This window comes from Orbicella faveolata, unplaced genomic scaffold, assembly GCF_042242905.1.
Source record: "Orbicella faveolata isolate gen_17 unplaced genomic scaffold, um_ofav_v1 contig_12, whole genome shotgun sequence".
Taxonomy (NCBI): Eukaryota; Metazoa; Cnidaria; class Anthozoa; order Scleractinia; family Merulinidae; genus Orbicella; species Orbicella faveolata.
Genome location: NW_028301539.1, coordinates 20,001,035 through 20,024,190, shown reverse-complemented (window position 1 = coordinate 20,024,190; position 23,156 = coordinate 20,001,035). Strand labels below are relative to the sequence as shown.

The 23,156-nt window shown below is 38.3% G+C and overlaps 2 protein-coding genes across 3 annotated transcripts in view; one reads left to right on the top strand and one right to left on the bottom strand.

The window, feature by feature from the left end:
* The window catches only part of LOC110069340 (midasin-like), a 77,178-nt gene extending 62,803 nt beyond the window's left edge, over positions 1 to 14,375 (bottom strand). For both annotated transcript variants that reach the window (XM_089282725.1, XM_089282726.1), the window contains exons 1-11: positions 14,147 to 14,375; positions 13,058 to 13,993; positions 11,294 to 11,529; positions 10,256 to 10,373; positions 9,122 to 9,983; positions 8,639 to 8,888; positions 6,397 to 6,501; positions 6,185 to 6,298; positions 5,802 to 5,873; positions 4,557 to 4,632; positions 3,875 to 4,143 (exon numbers count right to left, since the gene is read on the bottom strand). In XM_089282725.1, the coding sequence (XP_089138851.1) occupies positions 3,875 to 4,143; positions 4,557 to 4,632; positions 5,802 to 5,873; positions 6,185 to 6,298; positions 6,397 to 6,501; positions 8,639 to 8,888; positions 9,122 to 9,983; positions 10,256 to 10,373; positions 11,294 to 11,529; positions 13,058 to 13,993; positions 14,147 to 14,254 (3,146 nt within the window). In that variant the 5' untranslated portion in view covers positions 14,255 to 14,375. The remainder of the gene's footprint in view (positions 1 to 3,874; positions 4,144 to 4,556; positions 4,633 to 5,801; positions 5,874 to 6,184; positions 6,299 to 6,396; positions 6,502 to 8,638; positions 8,889 to 9,121; positions 9,984 to 10,255; positions 10,374 to 11,293; positions 11,530 to 13,057; positions 13,994 to 14,146) is intronic.
* A 90-nt stretch (positions 14,376 to 14,465) lies between these two features.
* LOC110069335 (dnaJ homolog subfamily B member 13-like) lies at positions 14,466 to 23,156 on the top strand. Its single transcript, XM_020776850.2, has 9 exons — positions 14,466 to 14,594; positions 14,677 to 14,780; positions 15,179 to 15,244; positions 16,508 to 16,591; positions 17,178 to 17,329; positions 18,835 to 18,967; positions 19,181 to 19,275; positions 19,878 to 19,954; positions 22,769 to 23,156. Exons 1-9 carry the CDS (start codon positions 14,527 to 14,529, stop codon positions 22,926 to 22,928), a joined length of 939 nt encoding a protein of 312 aa, XP_020632509.1. The 5' UTR covers positions 14,466 to 14,526; the 3' UTR covers positions 22,929 to 23,156.

Here is a 23,156-nt window from a genome sequence, read left to right as displayed (position 1 = left end):
GGTCAAGAAGTAAAAAAAAGGTAAAGTCTGCATGCGAGCCAAGTGGCCCATCAGGCTGGAGCTTATCCCGGTTTCTGTAGCATGAAGCGACTAGGAGTATTTCTACTCCCCCCTGGATGGGATGCTAGTCCATCGCAGGGTTACCCCCAGCATTAAGTTCGCCAGTACCCATTTATACACCTGGGTGGAGAGAGGCACTGTGAGAGTAAAGTGTCTTGCCCAAGAACACAACACAATGTCCCCGGCCAGGGCTCAAACCCGGACCGCTCGATCCGGAGACGAGCGCACTAACCATGAGGCCACCGCGCCTCCCGGTCAAGAAGTACTTGAACGAAAAATTCGGCATTCAAGTCTATTTCAGTGATCACCACAACGGTTACTATAGCGCATATAAGTATGTCACCAAAGAAGATACTGAGGCACTACACTCTCCGGGGCACCCTGACTTGACCACGTTACCTAAAACACAGGCAGCTATGGCAGGAAAAAAGCAAAAGGGGAAACAAGTTTCTGCTGGGATAAAGAGGAAATGAGACGAAGAATGATTGACTGTCTACGACATCTCTAAAATCATCCAAGCACTGCTTTGCTCGTTTTATCTTGACAAATGTAAACAATGACACCCAGTGACGCCAATGTTTCTCTGGCTTCACCGCTCAGTTCTCGGCGACAAAAAGAGACTGTTTTGTCAATGTTAAGAACATATAACTAGTAAAACCTAACTAAAATACCTCTGTCAACACAAAATGTATCATATTTCTTCGAAATTGGTCCGCGAAAGGCACGCTGATAGTGAATACGACATTTCTCAGTTGATTCAAGGTGGAAGAGTTAACTATAAAACACTACTTAAGGAATGCAAAGTGAGAACTGTGCTTGTAGAGCTTCAAGTTAAGATTTTTCCCGCAGTAATAGTGTGGAAAGATCAAACGGCAAATACATTTGTTTTCAACGTATCTTTACTGTGAGGTTTAGCAAATACATAGATAGATTTTAAAGTTTTAAGCTGAGAACTGTCACTGAGAACCATAGATTATCCTAATAGTCAGCAAGTGCACTACGCGTCACAAGTGTCACACAACATAATTTCATGAATAAAGAACAGGAAATGACTTCCAATACCTGGACACAATTTTCTAATACTTGGTTCGGTAACCTTTGGAATAAATTACAGCATCAATCCTATTGTTCATGCTTTCAATAGTGCGATCAATAAGATCTACAGAAGTCTCTCGAGAGACCTGAAGATGCAGTCCCGAAATTGTTCAAATGTCTCAGATGTAATGTTTTCACAAATTGCTTCGTCCTCGAGGTCCATCCTTAAGAGATGGAAAATAGATTCAATGACGTTGATATCCGGTGAACGTGCAGGTATCTCATGTAACTCCGCCTCAATATCCTCAAGGGCCCTCTCTGCGACCTTGCTCCGTTGACTGGGATCATTGTCCATGATGAAAAGTCATTGTCCATTTCTTTTTGGCCCAGATCATGCAAACGCGGTGTTAAAATGTTCCCGAATAAACTGTGCGAAAAACCACCCATTGATTTTCTCGTAGGCCTCTTTAAGAACCACACCTTTGCTGTAAGCGATAGCTACTATTAAATGTAACCGACATCCACCAGCCAAGTCTTTGCTGCCTTTCACCGTAAATTTCAGGCCCTCCCCTTTTTTCCCCTATACTCTGCTTTTCATACCGGTTGCTGCCTGAAGGGGATTTTGTTTATGTACGAAAGAGACACCATCTAAATAGAACGCTACTTCATCTTTGAAGAACTCCGAATTTCTCACTAGTTCACATTTCATTTTTTGAGCGTATTTCAGGCATAGTTTTCAGTCTTTTCCAGAAACGATTCCTTTCCTTCTGGCTACAAAATAGCCATATCCTCTTTTGTTGAGAAAGCGAGAAAACATTCGGTGATGTGCCATTTGCCAAGAGGACCCGCTTTCTTTCACTACATTTTTCACGGTAATGTTTGCGCCTCTCGCACATAATCTTTCTAATGCACAACAAAAGGCACAGCCATCTCTCTGGGTTATTCATCTTGGCCGACCTACTTTTCTGGATGAGCTGTTGGTCCTAAGCGAGGTCCGCATCGTGAATAAATGACATATTCGTGCTACAGAGGACTTTGACACATGACATATCCACTCGATTTCCCAGAGCGAAAATCTCATGTTTTCCTTAAGAAAGCAGGCTTTTAGTCGCTGTTTGGCAGAGATTTTTCTCAAAAACACCATGATCTTAACTGCCCTTTATTCCCTTTACCGTTAAGCATGTTTATCGTTTCAAATACTGTACGCACGAGTAAATAGAGCAAGTTCGGATGTACACCACTCATTTACGATCGTTGCTTTTCCAGCCTTCCAAAAAAAACCGTTAACAAACCCCAAAACAGTTCAAAAATAGTCACTGTAATACGATCTGTTAACAAAGCCGAGGAAAAAACCATTTAAACTGTAGAAAAACACTGAAAAGTGACATTTTATTTTCTAACTCAAATTCAGACAATCATGGACAAAAGTCTTGCACTTGTGGTACTTTTTCACACACGCCAAACAAACAGTCATGCGTGTTTTCAATACACTTGCTCAGCCCCTCCCCCCACCCCACCTACAATGTTGGACATTTCTCCAGAGTTTCAACATTGTATGGGGTGAGAGGGGGGGGGGGGTAGAAACGAATTTTGAAAAGGATAACAGTGCTTTTTCAAACTCTGTTTTTAAAACACAGATAATTCATGCAATGACAAAAGTGTCCCAAGTAATTTTGTCCACCATTGTAGGTTACTCACAAAGGACAAATGAAGGCAACTGAACAAATAATTTTCTTTCTTATCTTTTCCTACCCTAAATTTACTTGTGATTCTCAATACTTTGGATTTTTACTGAAAAGAAACAACTAACCATTGTGTATGCATTTCGTGGATGGGTTATATTTAAAGGATACTTTTCTGATACTGTAGTTCTCTCTCTAATGGCTATATAAACAATAGCCTCCATTTGGAGTGAAAATATGCTAGACATTACCTGTTCCTAGAAGCGAACAGTTTACCGAGAGCATAGCTCGAGGAAAACTGTGAGCTTCAAGGAACAGATAATGTCCAAGGACAAATATCCAAGCATATTTTCGCACCAAATGGGGGCTGTTGTATTCATTATCCTTCAAATCTTTTTCACAACACATGCAGTGTTGAAAATTGGGAAAAAATTAGCTGTCAAGTGACGTGTTTAGACCAATCGCATGCAAGCGAAAATATTTCATGGAATGTAATTGTACAGTAGATACCCTCCTATGGTCTCTGACATAATATGACGAGAGTCCTCTAGAGTCAATGCAAAGCCTATTTTCACACTTTATCAGGGTTCTAATTACTAATAAACAGGAGACAATTGAGTTCACTACTGTGTTTGAATAGACTTTTTGTGTTACATAATCCTTTTGTGTCAGATTTGTAATCGTACATGTTTTGCATACATTACATCAGAACTTAACTTTTTATGTTTGTTTTAATTCTAATCCTCAGCTTGTATGTTAGAGATTGTATTGTTTTTCTTTTTGGACATTTTTGAATATCAAGAACACTTGGACTATCGTAGATTCGTAGTCAGGGCATTGTTTTTAAAGTTTAGCTCGAGGAATCCTGTATAACTGACTATATGTTAATCTGGTAAACAACTAGAGGCTGCCTAAACCCAGAGTGTAGTTCTGTTGCCACAAGATCCATAAGAAGCAACATATTTGCACAGTAAATATCTATGTAACAAACAATTATTGGGTTACCCTCCTCCAGTGTCACCCATCACACTTAAGAGATTTAAAAACGCCCTGATACTCAGCTATAACTCAGATATTCTGGCAGAATCTAAACTCACCTTGCAGACACAACTCTGCCAAGATCCTTCAAGTTAGCCTTCACTGAAGCTGTTAACACATACTCTGTTGACACAAGCGGTTCTTTGCTGCCCATTGCAATCCAGAAACCTTCAAAATTACAGAACTGTCCAGAGTGTTGTGGTATGGGTAGGGGCTGCTTCAACATGCTGGCAGCATTCACATGCCCCAGGAGGTGTTGTTTAATGAGGGACTGTACAACAGGGTGAGATGAGCGGTCCAACTGCGTCAGAAAACTCAAACAAAAACCCTGCAAAGAAACATGAAAATGGGGAGGGTGGACTTAAAACAAAACAACTATTTAGTTGGAGAAATTGATCCTGCAGACTGATAACATAAATTCTGCACTCAGGCTTGGCTCAATTACATGTACCAGCCACTGTTTAGGAAAAGAGCCTGGGCTCCTCCCCAAACAGAGCGGCAGAAATTTATCAGGAGTCCAATGCCTTAACTGTTTAGCTGGTAACCTTCTGGCCTGCAGTTGATTGACTACATTTACAATGCTCAGAGCCAAACTAATTCATTTACAAAATATTTATACTGTATGCTAATTAAACCCAGAGTTAACTGTGCCAAAGATCATGTTTTCCATCTTCAATATTATGATCAGAATAGCTCATAACCAGGAATGTGAGCAGACATAACACGCATCATAAAACACACCTCATAAATAGACCTCAAAGCATTCTGATGAGGGTTTGCTGCTGCATATTTCAAAGCTCGGCATAAAGTCCGCAAACTAGGGAAGGACAAGGATAAGGATAATTTATTTAATGTCATCTACACAGGGCCGGGGCTAGTTACCCAGTCCCCCCGACCCAGAGGCCCAAGATTAAAGTATTTGACAAGCTATAAAGTACTACACATATCTATATAATTAATTTGGTCAAGTCTAAAAATTGTTGATAAATAAGTATGGTCACTGAAATTGTAAACTTACGGATTACATCAAACGCAATTCCTGCATTAGCAGTTGGTAAAATTGAGATTTGAGAAGGAAGAAATAATCACAATTCAGTTCCAGCTGTTAATACATTTGATTTAATAGCATATTAAATGATATATTTTCCAGAAGGATATAAGGAAGCTGCCAATGTCAAAATGGTCAGGGCACTGAACCCTGGATCAAGGCATCAGTGGGTTTGATCTCTGCCTTGTCTCACTTAGTCATGTTCACTGGCAACATACATGTACCTTACTTTCAGAGGAAAGCATTTTTACCCAAGAGTAATCAATCAAGGCAAATTTTAACCTTTAATGTAAAATGTGACAACTTTTGTAGCCAAATTGTAACAGCCAGAACGTTGCAAGCTTTTTGATAGGTGATTATTGATAAGTTTAAGTCACACTACAATCCTTGACGCAGGGTTGACCACCTAGGTCATGAGAACTTGCCTTCGATAGTCTAAACAGTGATGTTAAATGATGCCAATATATTTGGAGTCTACAAATGTTCAACAAGGGAGATATAACCAATTCTCTTATTGTTTTGTACTAGATGACACATGTACAGCTGTATGATGTAATATAATGGGATAACCTTTTGGTTCAACAATAAATAGAATTTTGATCTGCTTGTTTGACTGCAAGGCCACATAATTTGACTGAGTGGGAGTGCTCAGTTTGAGACAAGGGCTACTGTGTTCAAGCTTCTTTGTACATATTTCACAATCAGGGTTGTTATATATTACTCTGCTGCCATCTGCTTTAAAGAGGTTGTTACATTTGCTGTTCAAGATTGCATATTATGCATTGAAGAATTGTTGCATTTTGTCGCAAAATGTACCAATTCTCTTGTGCTCGTGTTACATTTTGCATCCATTCTTAAATTTTGCAGCATAACAGGTATGAAACCCAAATCAACTGCTCAAGACAAAACACAGCTAAAAGCTGTTTGGATTTTGTCACCTGTAATGAGGTTTGTGTCCTGTGCCATCAGTCAGCTTATCATTCGTTTCATGTTTGACTGTGAGGTAAAACCTGGTAAGAAAACAAAGGAGTGAACAGTTTTAAAATGTTCACAATGGATGCGTTTCTTTGGCATAATCCAGATCAAGATCCATGATCCAAGACAACACTGATCACGGTGCATTAAAGGAGCTGATGAATCTAATCTCAACACGGATTCACCAGCTCGTTTGATGAACCACATTCTGAGTGATCTTGGATCACTGATCCTGATCTGGATCATCCCAAAGGAATGCATCCTATATGAAATCTAGCCCCTTGTCCCATCTTTCTTTATGTTTTAAAAAAGCCACCAATTCATCCAAAACCAAAACATTGCAAACCTGACAATGCCATCCACAATAGCGGCATTAGGTGACATTCCTTGAAGGTAATCCACCACCAGGGTTTTAAGATCTGCAGTACTCTCTAACTCACTGACAAAGATTTCTGTGAACCTTGAAACGTCGAACATAAATGAAATTAGACATCACACTGTACTTGATAAATAAACTAAGTCAATCAACAAGACTCAGGCAACACAATAAACACAGACCTGTTTCGAACTCCAGGTGGTAGGTCTTTTTTTCCCACATCAGTAGCTGGATTCATGCAGGCAAACAGACGAAAATCTTCATGCCTTAGAGTAGGTGTGACATCGCTAGATAACACAAAACATCAACTAATCATTTTGCAAAATCATTAATTAATTAATTAATTAATTAATTAATTATCAGATTAACACCCTGTTAGAAGGGGCAGTTAGTTGATTGGATTCATCAGTCTGTTAGATAGACCAGTTGGTTGATCAGATGAACCCTGCTAATTGGATCTCAGTTATTTTGTAATCCTCATTATTTCAAACTCAAAACAATTTCCCTTGGATTTGCTTTTTAGTCACTTATAATATGCTATTTTGAACCCCTGCTATCTCACACCATTCTTTCCTTTCCCCTGAAAGTTTAAAATAGTGGGGTTCAATATCATAGTTCATTAGACTGATCACTCTGTTGCACAGATCAGTTGAATGGTTGGAAAGATGAGTCTGTTAGATGTATTTTTGCTGATTGGATTGAACAATCTGCTGTTAGATGGATATGACCACTTTGCTATTGGGATTGATCAGTCTGTTAGATGGACCAGTGGGTTGATAGGATTGATCAGTCTGTTAGATGGACCAGTGGATTGATTGGTTTATCAGTCTGTTAGATGGACCAGTGGGTTGATTGGATTGATCAGCCAGTTAGATGGACCAGTGAGTTGATTGGGTTGATCAATCTGTTAGATGGACCAGTGGATTGATTAGGTCTATCAGTCTGTTTGATGGACCAGTGAGTTGATTGAATTGATCAGTCTGTTAGATGGATCTGTGGGTTGGTTGGGTTGATCAGTCTGTTAGACGGACCAGTGAGTTGATTGGGTTTGATTAGTCTGTTAGATGGACCAGTGGGTTGATTGGATTGATCAGCCAGTTAGATGGACCAGTGGATTGATTGGTTTATCAGTCTGTTAGATGGACCAGTGGGTTGATTGGATTGATCAGCCAGTTAGATGGACCAGTGAGTTGATTGGGTTGATCAATCTGTTAGATGGACCAGTGGATTGATTGGTTTATCAGTCTGTTAGATGGAACAGTGGGTTGATTGGATTGATCAGTCTGTGAGATGGACCAGTGGGTTGATCGAATTGGTCAGTCTGTTACATGGACCAGTGGGTCGATTGCAATGATCAGCCTGTTAGATGGACCAGTGGGTTGACTGGATTGGTCAGTCAAATATATGGATCAGTTAGTTGGCTAAATTGATCGATCTGTTCCGTAAAACACTAGGTTGATTGGATTGGTCAATCTGTAAGGTGGATCAGTTGGTTGATTGGATTGATCAGGCTGTTAGATGGATCAGCAGGTTCATTGGATTGGTCAGCTAATTATATGGATCAGTTGGTTGGCTGAATTGATCAATCTGTTAGGTGAATCACTTGGCTGGATTTATGAGTTTGTTAGATGGATCAGTTGGTTGGTTGATTGGAGTGATCAGTCTGTTAGATGAATCAGCTGGTTGGCTTGATTTATCAGTCTGTTAGGTGAATCACTAGGTTAATTGGATTGATCAGTCTGTAAGATGCATCAGTTCATTGATTGGGTTGATAAGTGTGTTAGATGCATCAATTGGTTGGCTGGATTGGTTAGTCTGCAGGGGTAGATTTAGAGGGAGGGGAAGGTTGGCTAGTGACCCTCCTTTTGGAGAAGGAAAAAAAACTAACAAATTGGAAAAAGAATTTGAATGTCTTGACAGAAATAAAGGCAAACACTCTGAATTGGTACCTCATTGTAACTTCTACCTTGTAACATTACCAATATTTTTGCTAAAAACATTTTCAATTAGGTTCCAATTCTCAGATTACAACATTTTGTGAACATGCTGCATTGATTCTGGAACCCTAAGGAACCAGCTACCCCCACTCTAGAAATCCTGGATCTGCTCCTGGTCTGTACGATGGATCAGTGGGTTGGTTGGGTTGATAAGTCTGTTAGGTGAATGACTTGGCGGTTTCGATTGATCAGTCTGTTAGATGGATCAGTTGGGTCATTACCTTGATCAGTTTGCTCGATGGATCAGTTGCTTGACTAGATTGATCAGTATGTTAGAATGACCAGTTGTTTGATTAATTTGATTGATCAGTCCATCAAATCGATTAGTTGGTGGACTGGATTATCCAGCTTGTTAAGTAACTTTAGTAGGCTAATCAGATTGCGCAGTCTCCTAAATAAGTCAGTGGTGATTTACATTGTAACTTACCCTCTTTCCATGAGAACCACTGAGCCAGATGAACTCTCTAGCAAACCACACAGACACTCCAATGTCTCGGGTGTGGCCAAATTAATTTCATCCAGTAACACCCAGTCACCTTTTTGCACAGCTTGTACCAGGGTGCCTTCAACAAATCGGAATGCCAATGTGCTTTCTGCATTTTTCTGCTGCTTTTGCAGTTGCTGAATGTCTTGGCTTACACTTTGCCATTCCAAGAGAAGATGACTCGTTTGATGATCTGTAATGTTTTGAGGATGCAGAATAAAGATGCATGTAAGTGTAGTAGATGCACACTGATATATGCTCCTAAGGAGACCACTATTTGGCATGTGTTTCTTGGCCTCGGGTCAAGACAAGCTCTTTGCTTCAAGTTCTCTAGTGTACTAGAAGACTGCTTAGGTCCACTTATTGGCAGCACCCAGTTGATTAAGAAATTATTTAAATTCCAAAACATTATGAATCAAAGCTTACCTTTCTTCACCCTTTCCACAGCATTCCTTTGGCAATGCATCATTAGCTTGAACAGCATTTCCCACTGTCCTTGGGCAAAACACTTCTGTACATGACTCAAGAACTTCACATTTTGCTTTCTTGAAAATGTCTTACAAAAAAGCACCTCAAACTTTTCCCTCACAGGAGCGACAATCTGTTTCATCTCTACAGGTTTGTAACCACCAAGTAGATCTGAACTGTCACTCTGTTGACTCATATTGACAACCTTCAAACTGACTGAGCACTGTGCCGCCAGGTATTGGACTGTTGATGTTTTGCCTGTTCCTGTTTCTCCAACAAGTAAAACAGGTTCATTGTTTCTGATGCAAGCAGCAACTTTTTCAAGTAACACTAAGGAATGTCTAGTATGTGCATATTTTGGGAGGTTTCTTTCACTTAAGTGCACTGGCACATTATCATAATGCTTTCTTTTCAAAGTGATTCTACCAACTGTCAAGGACAATGGTGAGGTATGGACTTTTGGTTTGTAGCTTCTGAAGAAGAATTCAATCTTCTCTTTTGTCAAGCCTAGTTTGGCACCCACTGCCATGTCTAAAAAATTCCTTTCTTCTGTTTTTGCTAAAGGAGCACTGAAACAGTCTTGAGCTTCAAGAAAAACATCTTTGGAGTCAAGCAGAGTGGGTGCACCACAAGCAGTTACAGCTACCCTGCTGCACCACTTCATGAAATCTCTTGTCGAGCTCAGCCGCTTATCGTGAGGAAGGGAACAGTTTGTTATATCTTGACTGGAAACAAGTTGTGGATCTGTTGATAAGAGGCAGTAAATATCCACCAACTTTGTTGCCACTGCTTCCAGGTCTGCATATTTTTGATGTACAAGCTGAAATGATGGGAATAAAATTGTGTGATCAGAAACATTGGTTGCTTTCCAAATATGTGGTTTCCAATACTTCTTACATCTGAGTGAAAATTTTTTTTTGACTGATTGACTGACCAACCAAGACAACCAACCAACCAACCAATTGATTGAGTTTTTACTCATTTATTTCAATCACAAAACAACAAATCATTTTATTTTTCGGTGGGTGAAAAATATGAACAAGGGCAACAATTACTGACAGCAAATACATATTAACTTTTAATGTTACTCACATGAACCAGTTCTTCCTTGGAAAGTGGCTCAATTTGAACTCTTGTCCACAGTTTGTCCAGGATAGCAGAATTAGCACCAGTAGCTTGATAGCTTGATCCACCCAGACTACTGTACAATCTAAATGACAAGAACACTAACTTACACTTTTAAAAAAGAATTAAAGGAAATACAAGTTGGTCTACAGCTTTTAAGTATGTAGTGTCCCAAAGAATAACAATAGCCAAGTGGCTCACCAGTGCTGGAGCTTAATAATCATAGTTCAATCTGCAGCAATAAAAATAAATTTCATTCTATAATGTGCTAAAACATGCATTACCCTCCTCCTCCTCCCCCTCTTGTCGAGATGTTCGTCCATTGAAGCCCCTCAGCATTTTTGTCATCCCCATCAAATTGCCAGCACTTATTTAAACTCAGAAAGAGGGTACTTGCTTAATACAGTGACATCACAGGCAGAGTTCATAACACAGCCCTTCAGTTTAGAGTCCAATTCATTCCCATCCACTTTGTCAGTCCTAAAATGCAGGTGATCTACTCCAATTCTAATGTTATGTAACATTAAGGGAAGCCCTTAGAATGGTTTTTATATATAGAACGTTAACTGGATGAACATAATTTAACCTCGTGGTTATATATTTTAATGTGTAACTGACCTCGATTTTCAAGCCAAAGTGACTTACCAGGCTGGCAGCTACGTGCAGCTCTGCTTTCGATAGCATTAAGTGACTATAAGTATTTCTAATACCCCCTGGACAATGGGGGAGGTTAGTTGGCTTAATGATTAGCATGCTAAACCCCAGATCAGGCACAGGTGTTAAAATGTATAAAAGAGTGCATGCTAGAAAATTTAGAGCTAGGGGTAACTCTCTGTGATTGCCCATTTATATGCCTGGGTGAAAAGAGACACTCTGAGAGTAATGATGGAAATACAGTGGGACTAACTAGGGCCAGCGAGACAGTCTTCTCTATCTTCAGCAGAAGTCTGCCTTATCACAGTATTTGTTTTGAAAGAGTTGACCCTAACATCATTGTGAATGTACCTCTGTGTAGCAAACAGCTGAAATCCTGGTGATGCCTTCACTGCATTTCCATGTGCAGGCACAGAAAGCATTTGTGATTCAAGCAATGGAATCAGCACAGAGGTAACATCCATGGGGGCCAAGTCAATATCCTCCAGGAGAATCCAGTGCCCTCCTCGAACTGCTTGCAACAGAGGCCCAGGCTGCCAAGCAAACTCACCTGGGGTGTCTGTGCACACATATGTTCCTAGCAAGGACTTGAAGGCAAAGAAATTGTTATTTTATTTTGTTTATTTTTGTGCATTTTTAAGTTTATTTGCTACTTATATTCGTTACCCTCATGACTTTGAGTGTCTATTTATTTACACAAATCAAATAGGAAAATTTCTTTCACATATCAGTTGTGACACAAATCCAAGCACTCCCATTTACATGATTAAATATACTAATAAAATTAATATTATTCAATTTCATTTGCATTTATGTTACAACTTTTTTACATGATTAGTTATTTACTTGCTTGTTTGTTTGATTGTTTGTTTCGTTTGGTTGGTTTGTCAGTCTATTGAGTTAATTAAAATCAAACCTGTGTAAAATGGAGGTCTACCATTCTGACTATTAAAACTGGCAGCCTTTATTAAGAGATATTAACACAGTAGGTAAGGTTGTATTAGTAATTTGTTCTTAGAAGTGAAAGTATTGTTTGTTCGCAGTATCATATTGTAAGCAGTTTCATATTGTTTAAGGTGGCCGAACACAGTTTTCGCACGTGCTTTTGCTGATGCAATTCAGCGCACGCACAAGGATTACAAAAAACAAACATGCCGTCAATAGAGCGATCCGTTTATTTACTCAACACTGGCAGTATCTGTGCTATTTTTCTCTATAATTGAACGCAGTGTATTGATGGGTAACGATGCAAAGAACCCAGCAATTCTCATCTTTTTCTTTGTTACCAAAAGAACCCAGTTAAATGCAGTGCATGCGTAGTAAGTTAAAAAAATTGTGACTGAATGAAAATTTGCACTCTTGGAAATACGCCTATTTCTCGAGAACCACTCATTAGAATTTCATGAAATTTGGCAGGAAAATACTTTTGGAAATAAGTAACTGGAGTATTGAAAATAACTGAACTTTAACAGAGGAAATTCTAGATATTCCAGTGAACCTTCAACAAGGGATAATTAAAGATCTCTCTGTTAAATTAATAGCAAAATGGTGTTAACTTGTGAGAATGTTTGTTGCATGCAAATCATAAAGAAAATCTAATGACTAGATTTTCTACAAATAAACAAAACCAATTTAAAGGCCGGTTAATTTTTATTCATGTTGCCATGGCAGTGGAACACATGTCAGCTTAACCATCAAAAAACCAAAGTTTCTGTTGTTAACTTGCTTGCTGCCATTTTTGGTGACCGAGAGATCAAGGGTTTTAGAGAAAAAGGTGAATGAAACACAGGTATCAAAAACTGTGTTCAGCCACCTTAAAGTCATTTTAGTACCATATTATTAATGTATAAATATTATACATATGTGTCATGTTTGTAACTATATTGTTTTGTGAGCAGAATGTTTTCATAAATTATATAATTTTTATACATATAAAACAAAACGAGTACACAAAATGTAGGTAAGGTCCTAAAAATGAATATCGGAAGCACAAGCACAGGAATCCACCATCAGAATACTTTGATCCCTTGCACTTGGAATTCTAAGAGTTGGTTAGGACGCTGATGCTCAAGCTTGTATTGTTAGCAAAAAACCAAAAACAAAAAAAGGCATCACCTTGCTGTCAGTTTGATCTCCCAGTTGAACCTTGATAAAGTCAGGTGGACTTGTTCTCCCTGTTGCCCTGGCTAGATACTCAACTAGACTTGTTTTCCCAGAGCCAATAGGTCCCTCAAGCAGTACTCCATGGCCTGATGCCACTGATAGTACAAGTGAATGAAGATTGCTTACCGTCGATGGTACCATAACAAGAGATTTGTCCACAAGACCTGGAGTTCCAGGTAGCATTGGTAACAAAACACCACAAATGGTTGCATATTCGCCAATTAAATCTTTGTCACTAATACATGACTCATTAGTGCTGCTGGTGTCTACATCCATAGAATCAGAAGCCATAGGGCAGAGTTCATCCCTAATCACACATTCTTCTCTTAAACTCCACGACTCTCCAGTTAAGCATTTGCGAATTGCAAGTGAATTTTTTTCTTCAATGCTAAGGAGTTTATCCAGCAGACTGTGCTTCACTTGGTCTGACATCTCTGTTAAAATTGCCACAATATGAAGAGCATACCATCTCACTTCGGGATGTCTGTGTGGCAGAAGTTTAAAAATAAAACTCCAGTCCCATACTCTGTAAAATGTTTCAAAATCATAACACAGTAGATTGTAGCCAGTTTTCAAAACACACAAAATCCTTTCATTTGATTGTTCATTATTCTGCTCCTCTTGTGAAAAAATCCTGAACAAACAAGAAGCCTTCATAAATCTGTAGATAAAACTTTTCAAGTGAGAGAGAGGCAACAGACAACTGAGAATGTAACAGAATCCTTCATTCTCCAGACTGGATCTATGGTGCAGGATTTGAGATCCACGTTCGAGAATTTCAAGTAGTATTGGTCTGCAGTATTTAACTAGATAAGGAACCAAATCCTGAATCAAGAAAACCTCCGCCAACTTCTGCAGTAGATTTTGCTTCTCCTGAAAAGACCAGCTCTGAAAAACAAGAAAAAAATCTACATTAAATTCATTATAAATGGCAACATTCAAGTTAGACAAATATACCAAGGTTGGCTGAATCGTTCTCCGTACACAAAATATAAGCTTAACACTGAAAAGCTGAACATTTGAAGTTTGCTTTGTACAAACCTTCACTTCTGAAAATTGTGCAAGTTCATTCCTCAAGCGATCGTCACAATCACAAAGACATTTTAAAGCGCCCAAGAAGTCAAAGCGAAAATCCTTCGTATAGTTCATTTCTCTAAATAAATTAAGCAGGCAGAAGTGTACAAAACAGAACGTAATTCGGAATGAAAACCATGTTTTCAAATAAAAACAAATCTTGTTGAAATTTGCACGTGCGGGGAGCTGAGCCTACATTGTAGAAAAGTACCGATACAGCGTTCTTCTCCATTAGTGCCAGACCCATTCGTGTTTCGACCCCAGTCCCTTTAGTTTATAGCGTTTCCAAGACAACCAATCTTCTCACCGAGCGCCATATTTTAGCAACACTCTTCACAGTTGTTACGATGGGGCAAGATTATTACGCTGTTTTAGGCCTTACAAGAAGAGCCAATGATGCAGACATCAAAAAGTCGTATGTTGAGTCGTTAAAGCATCTTGACGATGCTTCTTTTTTCATCAAAAGGCTTACAATTTGTCTAAACTTTGGTCCGTAGCTATCGCAAGTTGTCGCTGAAGTTGCACCCTGACAAGAACCAAGAGCCAGGAGCGGATCTGAAGTTTAAGCAAGTCGCGGAGGCCTATGATGTATTGAGCGATCGTGAGTATGACTAGAAGATACTAATGTAAATTGACTCGGTGTGGAATATAGAAACAACAACAACAAATATACGACATACTTGTAAACTATTTCACTGCTACATGCACCTGTACAATCTCACTAATGGTACTTAGAATATCCTCCAAACTGACATTGTAAAACGTGCTTCAGTCCCGATTTGAGATCACTTAAAGAAATAAAAGAAGGTCTTAAACGCTACTCTACTGTATAGATCTGTATAAGCTTAACACATCTGTCTTTGAATATAAACTTAATGACTATACATAAAAAAGCTTGAGCTTAAAGTTATACAATCTAAGTTTACGTAATGAGCTTTACTTCATATATATATATATATTCAAATCAGTCTTGTAAACGTACAATTCTTATTTCTTCAGCCAAGAAGAGAGCCATTTACGATCAATTTGGAGAAGAAGGTCTGAAAGGAGGAGTTCCTGAAAAAGGTAGTTCATTCAATGAACATAATTTTTACAGAATATCAATTGAGTGTTATTGGCATTGCAAACTGAATAAGGTTTTAAAGTAGGAGTTACTAGCTGGGTAAGGTACATTTCCTTGCCATTCAGTACATTTTATGAGAGTGCTGTTGGAATTACCCAAGTAATCGTACAGCAAGGAAGGGGAAGTGTAAAATAAACTTGGCTAAGAGCATATAGCATGATGATGGTCAGGTTTAAACTTGCCAATCATTGGGTTATGACACATTCTCTTGCATTGGCTGATCCCACTTTGAAAGACTCCCAGGGAACGTACTTAGTTGCATTTCTGACTGGGAGGTGTGAAATTAATCAAGTACTGTGTAAGGAACATGCTATCCACTGGATAGCTATGTATCCAGTGGATAGCATTATCCAGCCTTCAAACAACCGTTGCCTGAAGATTAACATGGTTTGGCCACATCTGTGGTATGAGTCATCAAAGGCTTCCTAAAGTTTTGCTGGAATGGAAACCTGAGAATGTATATATGAAGCAGCAGAGGGGAGGGTGCTTCAAGATCTGGAGTCGGTGGCAGCAGACGGAGTCCAACTAGCACTATTGATATCCTAACACCATGTTGTTTGATGAAGATAATGACAAATTATGATGATGACAATGATGACATAAGAAGACACAGTGGGGTCTATCTGGAAGTACTTCAAAGGAATGCACATTCCTTTAATATTTGAATATCAATCTGTCAAAGAATCAAATTGCCTATGAAGCAATAGGCATTAAAAATTCCCAGGAATTGTCTAAAAGAGTTTTGTCTCTGTTGACAGAAATTTAGTCACCTAGTGAACCACAGCTTAATTAATTCGGAAATCGGGTACTTCCAGTCCAGACCCACTTGTGTCTTATCATGACAATGATGATGGTTAAAAATTATGAGTCCAGAGAAAATCGTTGGACCTTGAAAGAGTCCTTTACATGGTGTTAAAACCAGATCCAAGAAAGTTCAGTGGCTCAGAAGGAAATTGACAAAGGGCTTCACACCTTCCCATCACTATCATACTTGGATACCCTCTCCCCCCCCCCCCCCCCCCGGAGTATTTAAGAGGTGGCTCTCCATTCCCTGAGCCAGTAAAGCCCCCAAACTTACGACTTACACTGTACGCCTGATAAAAAAAATCAAACATCCAACAGTGTTTTGCACCTTCAAAATGTCATGGTGACAGCTCTGTTTTGATAAAGAATTGACAAAATCTTGTATCTTTTTTTCATCATAGATGGATGGACACCAGGATACACATTTCATGGAGATGCAGGAAGGGTGTTCAAAGAATTTTTTGGGGGAGATAATCCATTTGCTGGTAAATAGACCTAACAAAAAGCAAAAATTTCAAGTAAATCTACAGACTGTGTGACACAATATGGTACTGTTAGGTGTACATGTAGATCCAGGGTAAGGGTCCTGGAGAGAGACAATGTCAAAGGTGCTGAAAAAAATTCCTATAAGGCACTTTTTCAAACCAGGTCCCGCCATTCAACTTTTTGGTAGCCATTAGAATGTCACGACCTATGTTGTACCAGCAGAAGTTGGTTAAATCCAGGAGATCCCCAGCTGCAGTGGGCAACTTGACATGTCTGCCTGCTGGATGAATATTTATTAGGGAGCTAAATAAAAGTTCAGGCCCAGGTTTTTGTTTTTTCTAAGGGTGGACGACCTTATCCATTCAATAATGTCAAAGGATTTTCGACCTTATCCATTCAATAATGTCAATGTTCAATGGAAAAGTGTTAACAAAATCATCCAAGTTATCTTCTGGTTAGTGATTTGGAATTCAGTGGTGAGCAGTATCCACTTTTTAACAACCAGAGGACAATAAAAGAAATTGATTACTTAGAAGACCATGAATGCTAAATATTTATTATAATGATTTCTTATTTCTGTTTTAGAATTGTTTGATTCCTATGATCCAGAGGTTGGGTTTGGTGGAATTCATGGCCGTGGTCGTCGTAAACAGGATCCACCCATAGAGAGAGAACTGTACCTTACACTAGAAGAAGTATTTAAAGGATGTGTTAAGAAGATGAAAATTTCAAGGAGGGTAAGAACTAAAGATCAAAATTAAAATATATATACATACATACATACATACATACATACATACATACATACATACATACATACATACATACATACATACATACATACATACATACATACATACATACATACATACATACATACATACATACATACATACATACATACATACATACATACATACATACATACATACATACATACATACATACATACATACATACATACATACATACATACATACATACATACATACATACATACATACATACATACATACATACATACATACATACATACATACATACATACATACATACATACATACATACATACATACATACATACATACATACATACATACATACATACATACATACATACATACATACATACATACATACATACATACATACATACATACATACATACATACATACATACATACATACATACATACATACATACATACATACATACATACATACATACATACATACATACATACATACATACATACATACATACATACATACATACATACATACATACATACATACATACATACATACATACATACATACATACATACATACATACATACATACATACATACATACATACATACATACATACATACATACATACATACATACATACATACATACATACATACATACATACATACATACATACATACATACATACATACATACATACATACATACATACATACATACATACATACATACATACATACATACATACATACATACATACATACATACATACATACATACATACATACATACATACATACATACATACATACATACATACATACATACATACATACATACATACATACATACATACATACATACATACATACATACATACATACATACATACATACATACATACATACATACATACATACATACATACATACATACATACATACATACATACATACATACATACATACATACATACATACATACATACATACATACATACATACATACATACATACATACATACATACATACATACATACATACATACATACAATGTATATCCTTTAGTATGCATGCTATACAAACTGTATGGTTTTCTTAAATTACAAGTTGTTGTCATTGTACTTGCACAAACATGAAAGGGGGTGGGTGGAGACATAATAGTCTAACTTATTGTTGGTACACTGGACTGTGGTAGTCACTTGTAATATTTAGCAGGTAAACATGGCCCTCTGTTCTGGATTTTTCGGCTTTAATGTCGGATTTCTGTCTACAAAGGATTGATGATTTTTTTCAGACGTCTGTTTACTCATACAGGCTTGGTGACCTCCTCTAGCCCAAAAAAGGTCACATCAACTCATTAATTGCCTTAAGATAATTTTACATTAGCGAGGGCTTATCCCAACAAATGGAAATTGAACAGTGATTTTTAAGTAACTTATTTATATATCAAAATGACGTATTTAGCTAAAATTTACATCAACAGGTGATGAATGAGGATGGTCACACATCCAATATTCGGGACAAGATTTTAACAATAAACGTGAAACCAGGTTGGAGGGCAGGAACAAAAATCACATTTCCCAAGGAGGGAGACCAGGGTCCCAACAATATACCAGGTAACAACCATTTGCAAATGTGTGGTGCTAGAAAATATTCATACCTACCCACCCACCCCTCCCCCCCGAAGGAGGCAGTACCAAATTGTACCAAAATAACCAGTTTTATATCCGTATTCTTCACTCTTCAAAACAACTCCCCTTCAGTGATAATTTTTAAGTTGATATTGTGATGGATACATGATTAACTTTCTGTAACTTTCTTCACCTCAGCTGACATTGTGTTTATTGTTAAAGACAAGCCTCATCCAATCTTCAAACGTGATGACGACAATATCATTTACACTGCTACTGTTCCTCTTGGAAAGGTGAGTGCTTAGTAATATTGTTTTAAATCAGAGACAACTCGACTCCCAGTAAACCATAGCATTACAAAATTTCCCCCATCAGCCAAAACACATGGTTCATAAAATAAATAGGAATTTGCAGAGGCACATCCAACAGAGAGGGTCTCTGTCCACTGTTTCCAGATCAAAGTGGAATTTAGGAGTGATGGTTTTTGTGGAGGGAGGAAAACCAGAGAACCCCAAGAAAAACTCTCAGAGCAAGGCGAGAACCAACAACAAACTCAAGCACTTATGACGCTGGGTCCAGGATTCAAACCCGGGTTACATTGCTGGGAGGCAAGCACTCTCACCACTGCACCATCCCTGCTCCCCTTGTATACACACTACAATGTAATCTGCACAACTTTACCTGGCAAGAAACCTCTGTATATATATACTGGGAAGAGAAGTATTTCTCTGCTTCTGAGAAGGAGACCTTTAGTCAAGTCCTGGTGCCAGTTGTTCAAATAGTGGACAATGCTATCTACTGGATAGTGATTTATCTGGTGGATGTCACTGTCCATCATAGGATCAACTGGGGCATGTTAGACAATTTTGACACAAGTTTTCTGTTTCTTTGAAAGGCACTCACAGGATGTGTAGTGGATGTTCCCACACTAGATGGACGACTCATAAGCATCCCAATCAATGACATTGTCAAGTAAGTATTGGGAGATTTTTGAAGATGTATTAAGGGTCCATTTCTTTAAGAAAGTCCAAGATTGGATTGTTAAATCTGAATATGGATTTTGTTTCTTTTCTAAACAGATCAATCCAAGATCTCTCAGATCATGGTGTGTCAAAGGAACAGACGGATCCACTCTGGGCAAGGATTCTTTGGTTCCTTTGCACCATGATCCGAGTGATCTTAGATTAATCTGTTTAGTAAACCAATGCGAAATTCATTTTCGGATTTAAGAATCCAATTTTGGATTTTCGTTAAGAAATGTACCCTAAGTGTACTTTGGACAAAGAAAAATTGACACTGTGTAAACTACTGGAGACAAGAAAGACTGCTTATAGTGTATGTGGGGCTAGTGGGTTGTGGGGAATAGGGATGGGAACCTTAGTAGGAGAGGGGGGGAAGAAAAACATAGGCACGCAAGGCGTGCAAGAGTTATTTTTTTGTGAACTATAAGTCTCGGAGATAGGCACATTCATGGAACTGTTTACAGTAATGATTTGGTTGATTTGACAAGTGTTTTTGGCTGCAATGTACAGCAAGAAAGAAACTGGGAGTTTATGATGTACATAAGATGTTACATCGGTAATGGTAAGATAACTAAATAGTAAGCCATAAAATGATTGCCTGAACAAACTACAGTAATCTGACACGTCTCCAGATTAATGTAGATACCATCTTATTTTCTAACAGGCAATTTTATTCGTTCTTTGATACAACCCACACTGTGATTGGTCTGACACGCGCACATGCATAACTCCCTCACTCACCGATCACTTAGCCCTTCCCCTGGGGGGGGGGGGGGGTGGACTCCCTTATATGGGCTATATAGGTCTGTGCGGCCCCGAAGGGTATGGTTTTTCAGTCGTTTTGGGTAAATAGGGTATTGATTTTAGCTGATTTTGGCCATTTTGGTCATAAATAGGGTACGGTTTTTGCACTCTAGCCTTGATATGGGTATGCTTTAAGAAGAAGCCACTTTTTCATCATTATCGAAAAGAAAATCAACAAAAGCCCTTCACAAATTTATATGTTTACGGTAATATAACATTGGTTTGAACTAGGGAGCTAATTATAACGCAGGTCTGAAACATGGTTTTGATTTGACGGTCAGGTCGTAAATAGGGTTTCGAATTTTTGGTCAGGTCATAAATAGGGTAAGGAATATCGCAGATTTTGGTCATAAATAGGGTAAGGGTTTTGGGAAGCGGGCCGCACACCCCCAACCAATTTTTCTGGGAGTACCCCCTCAGGAGCCCTTCCAGCCCCCAAGAGAAATTTTTGCCCAAAAATACTCAAGTTAAGAGAACTTTTCGCATTTTATACGAGTCGTAAGTTTACCCTTTTTACACAACACAACGCAACAACACTACTTCACCAAAAATTGAAAGAAAGAGAAAAAAACCTCTCTGACACGTTGAAAGTCTGATTTAATTAAATTGCACTTTAACTTGGTGCCACACAGTCTTCAAAGAACATTTGAACAGTTTTCATACTTTTTACCTTTAAAAATACCGGACTGAAAAGAATGTCATAAAATGCCCATCAAATAAAAATACTAAACTGCCACTGCAGAGACGTAAAAACACTCTAGAAATGAAAGCTTCTTTTTTGTTTAACCTGGGAACAATAGCCGATAACTTGTAAGCTCTAATTGAATTTACTCCCATATGAAAAACAAAAGTGTCGAGTTACCATTTGTAACTAAAAATAGTAAACATCTCGTGGAAACAAGTGGTGATGATTCATCAGCTCTAATTGAATTTACTACCTTGTGAAAAACAAGAGTGTCAAATTACCCATTGTAACTAAAAAATAAAAATATCTCGTTATATTTGCATGCAATAAGAACAAAACAATCGTTACCTGCACTTACTATTGTAAATGTTAGAACTGCTTCAAATCTAAATAGTCTCGTCTCCTCTAAAACATGTCCTAAGAACTAGAAGCGACGATTCGTGACCTCTAATTGAATTAACTCCTTGTGAAAAACAAAAGTATCAAGTTACCCTTTGTAATTAAAAATAAAAATATCTCGTGCCATTTGCCTACTACTCATGAACTGCTTCAAAACTCAAGACTCATCTCGTTCATAACTAGCCACCATTACACTGAAAATTATGCACTCTAAAACAATCCAATGTACGTATGTAACTGTCACACTCCCCTCCAAACTGGACTAAAAATCACAAACCGGCAACATACATGTCACTCGTTATTTTTCAATTACCAAAGTCCTTGTGTTTATACATACCTTGTGTTTCTCACGTACCATTTACCTTTACAACAAGAAATTTGATTGGCTGTTCATAGTAGATCCAATCTGATTGGTGTGACATACATACATCTCTCACTCACTCACTCACTCACTCACTCACTCACTCACTCACTCACTCACTCACTCACTCACTCACTCACTCACTCACTCACTCACTCACTCACTCACTCACTCACTCACTCACTCACTCACTCACTCACTCACTCACTCACTCACTCACTCACTCACTCACTCACTCACTCACTCACTCACTCACTCACGCACCCATTGACCCATCCATAACATACCCGACACGCTGACTAAGAGGTATTTTTTTTATAAAAAAATAACTCAAAAATTGGTCACTTAATATTTTTCTTACCTTTCTTCAATTGTTTTAATTTGAGTTCTGATTACATTTTTGTTGTCATTGAGGCTAGTGCCATAGGTAACAGCTTGATGGTTTTATTTTTAGTTAGAAATGTTGCATAATTACTGGAGAAGCGCTCTAATGTACTAAAATCTCCCTTTTTCAGACCAGGCTATCAGAAGGTGGTACCAAGCGAGGGAATGCCCATCTCCAAGGATCCAGCTACCAAGGGAGATCTTATAATAGAGTTCAACATAGAATTCCCAAACCAACTCAACCCTGAACAGAAGAGAATGCTCAAGGAAGCACTATTGCTCCCTTCATGAGCTGTATTTGTATCGTCAACATAAAGTTGCATCATACTTGAACAATATTTATAATAACATCTTGTACTATACGATCTCAATTCACCAGCTCTTCATATTTAGTTTCCACCTGATGCATCTTATGCTCCACCATTTTGTCGCGGAAGTTGTAATAATTTAACTGCAGTACTTAGAATTTTATATTTGTACATAGATGAACATATAATTAAACCATGTCACAAACATGTA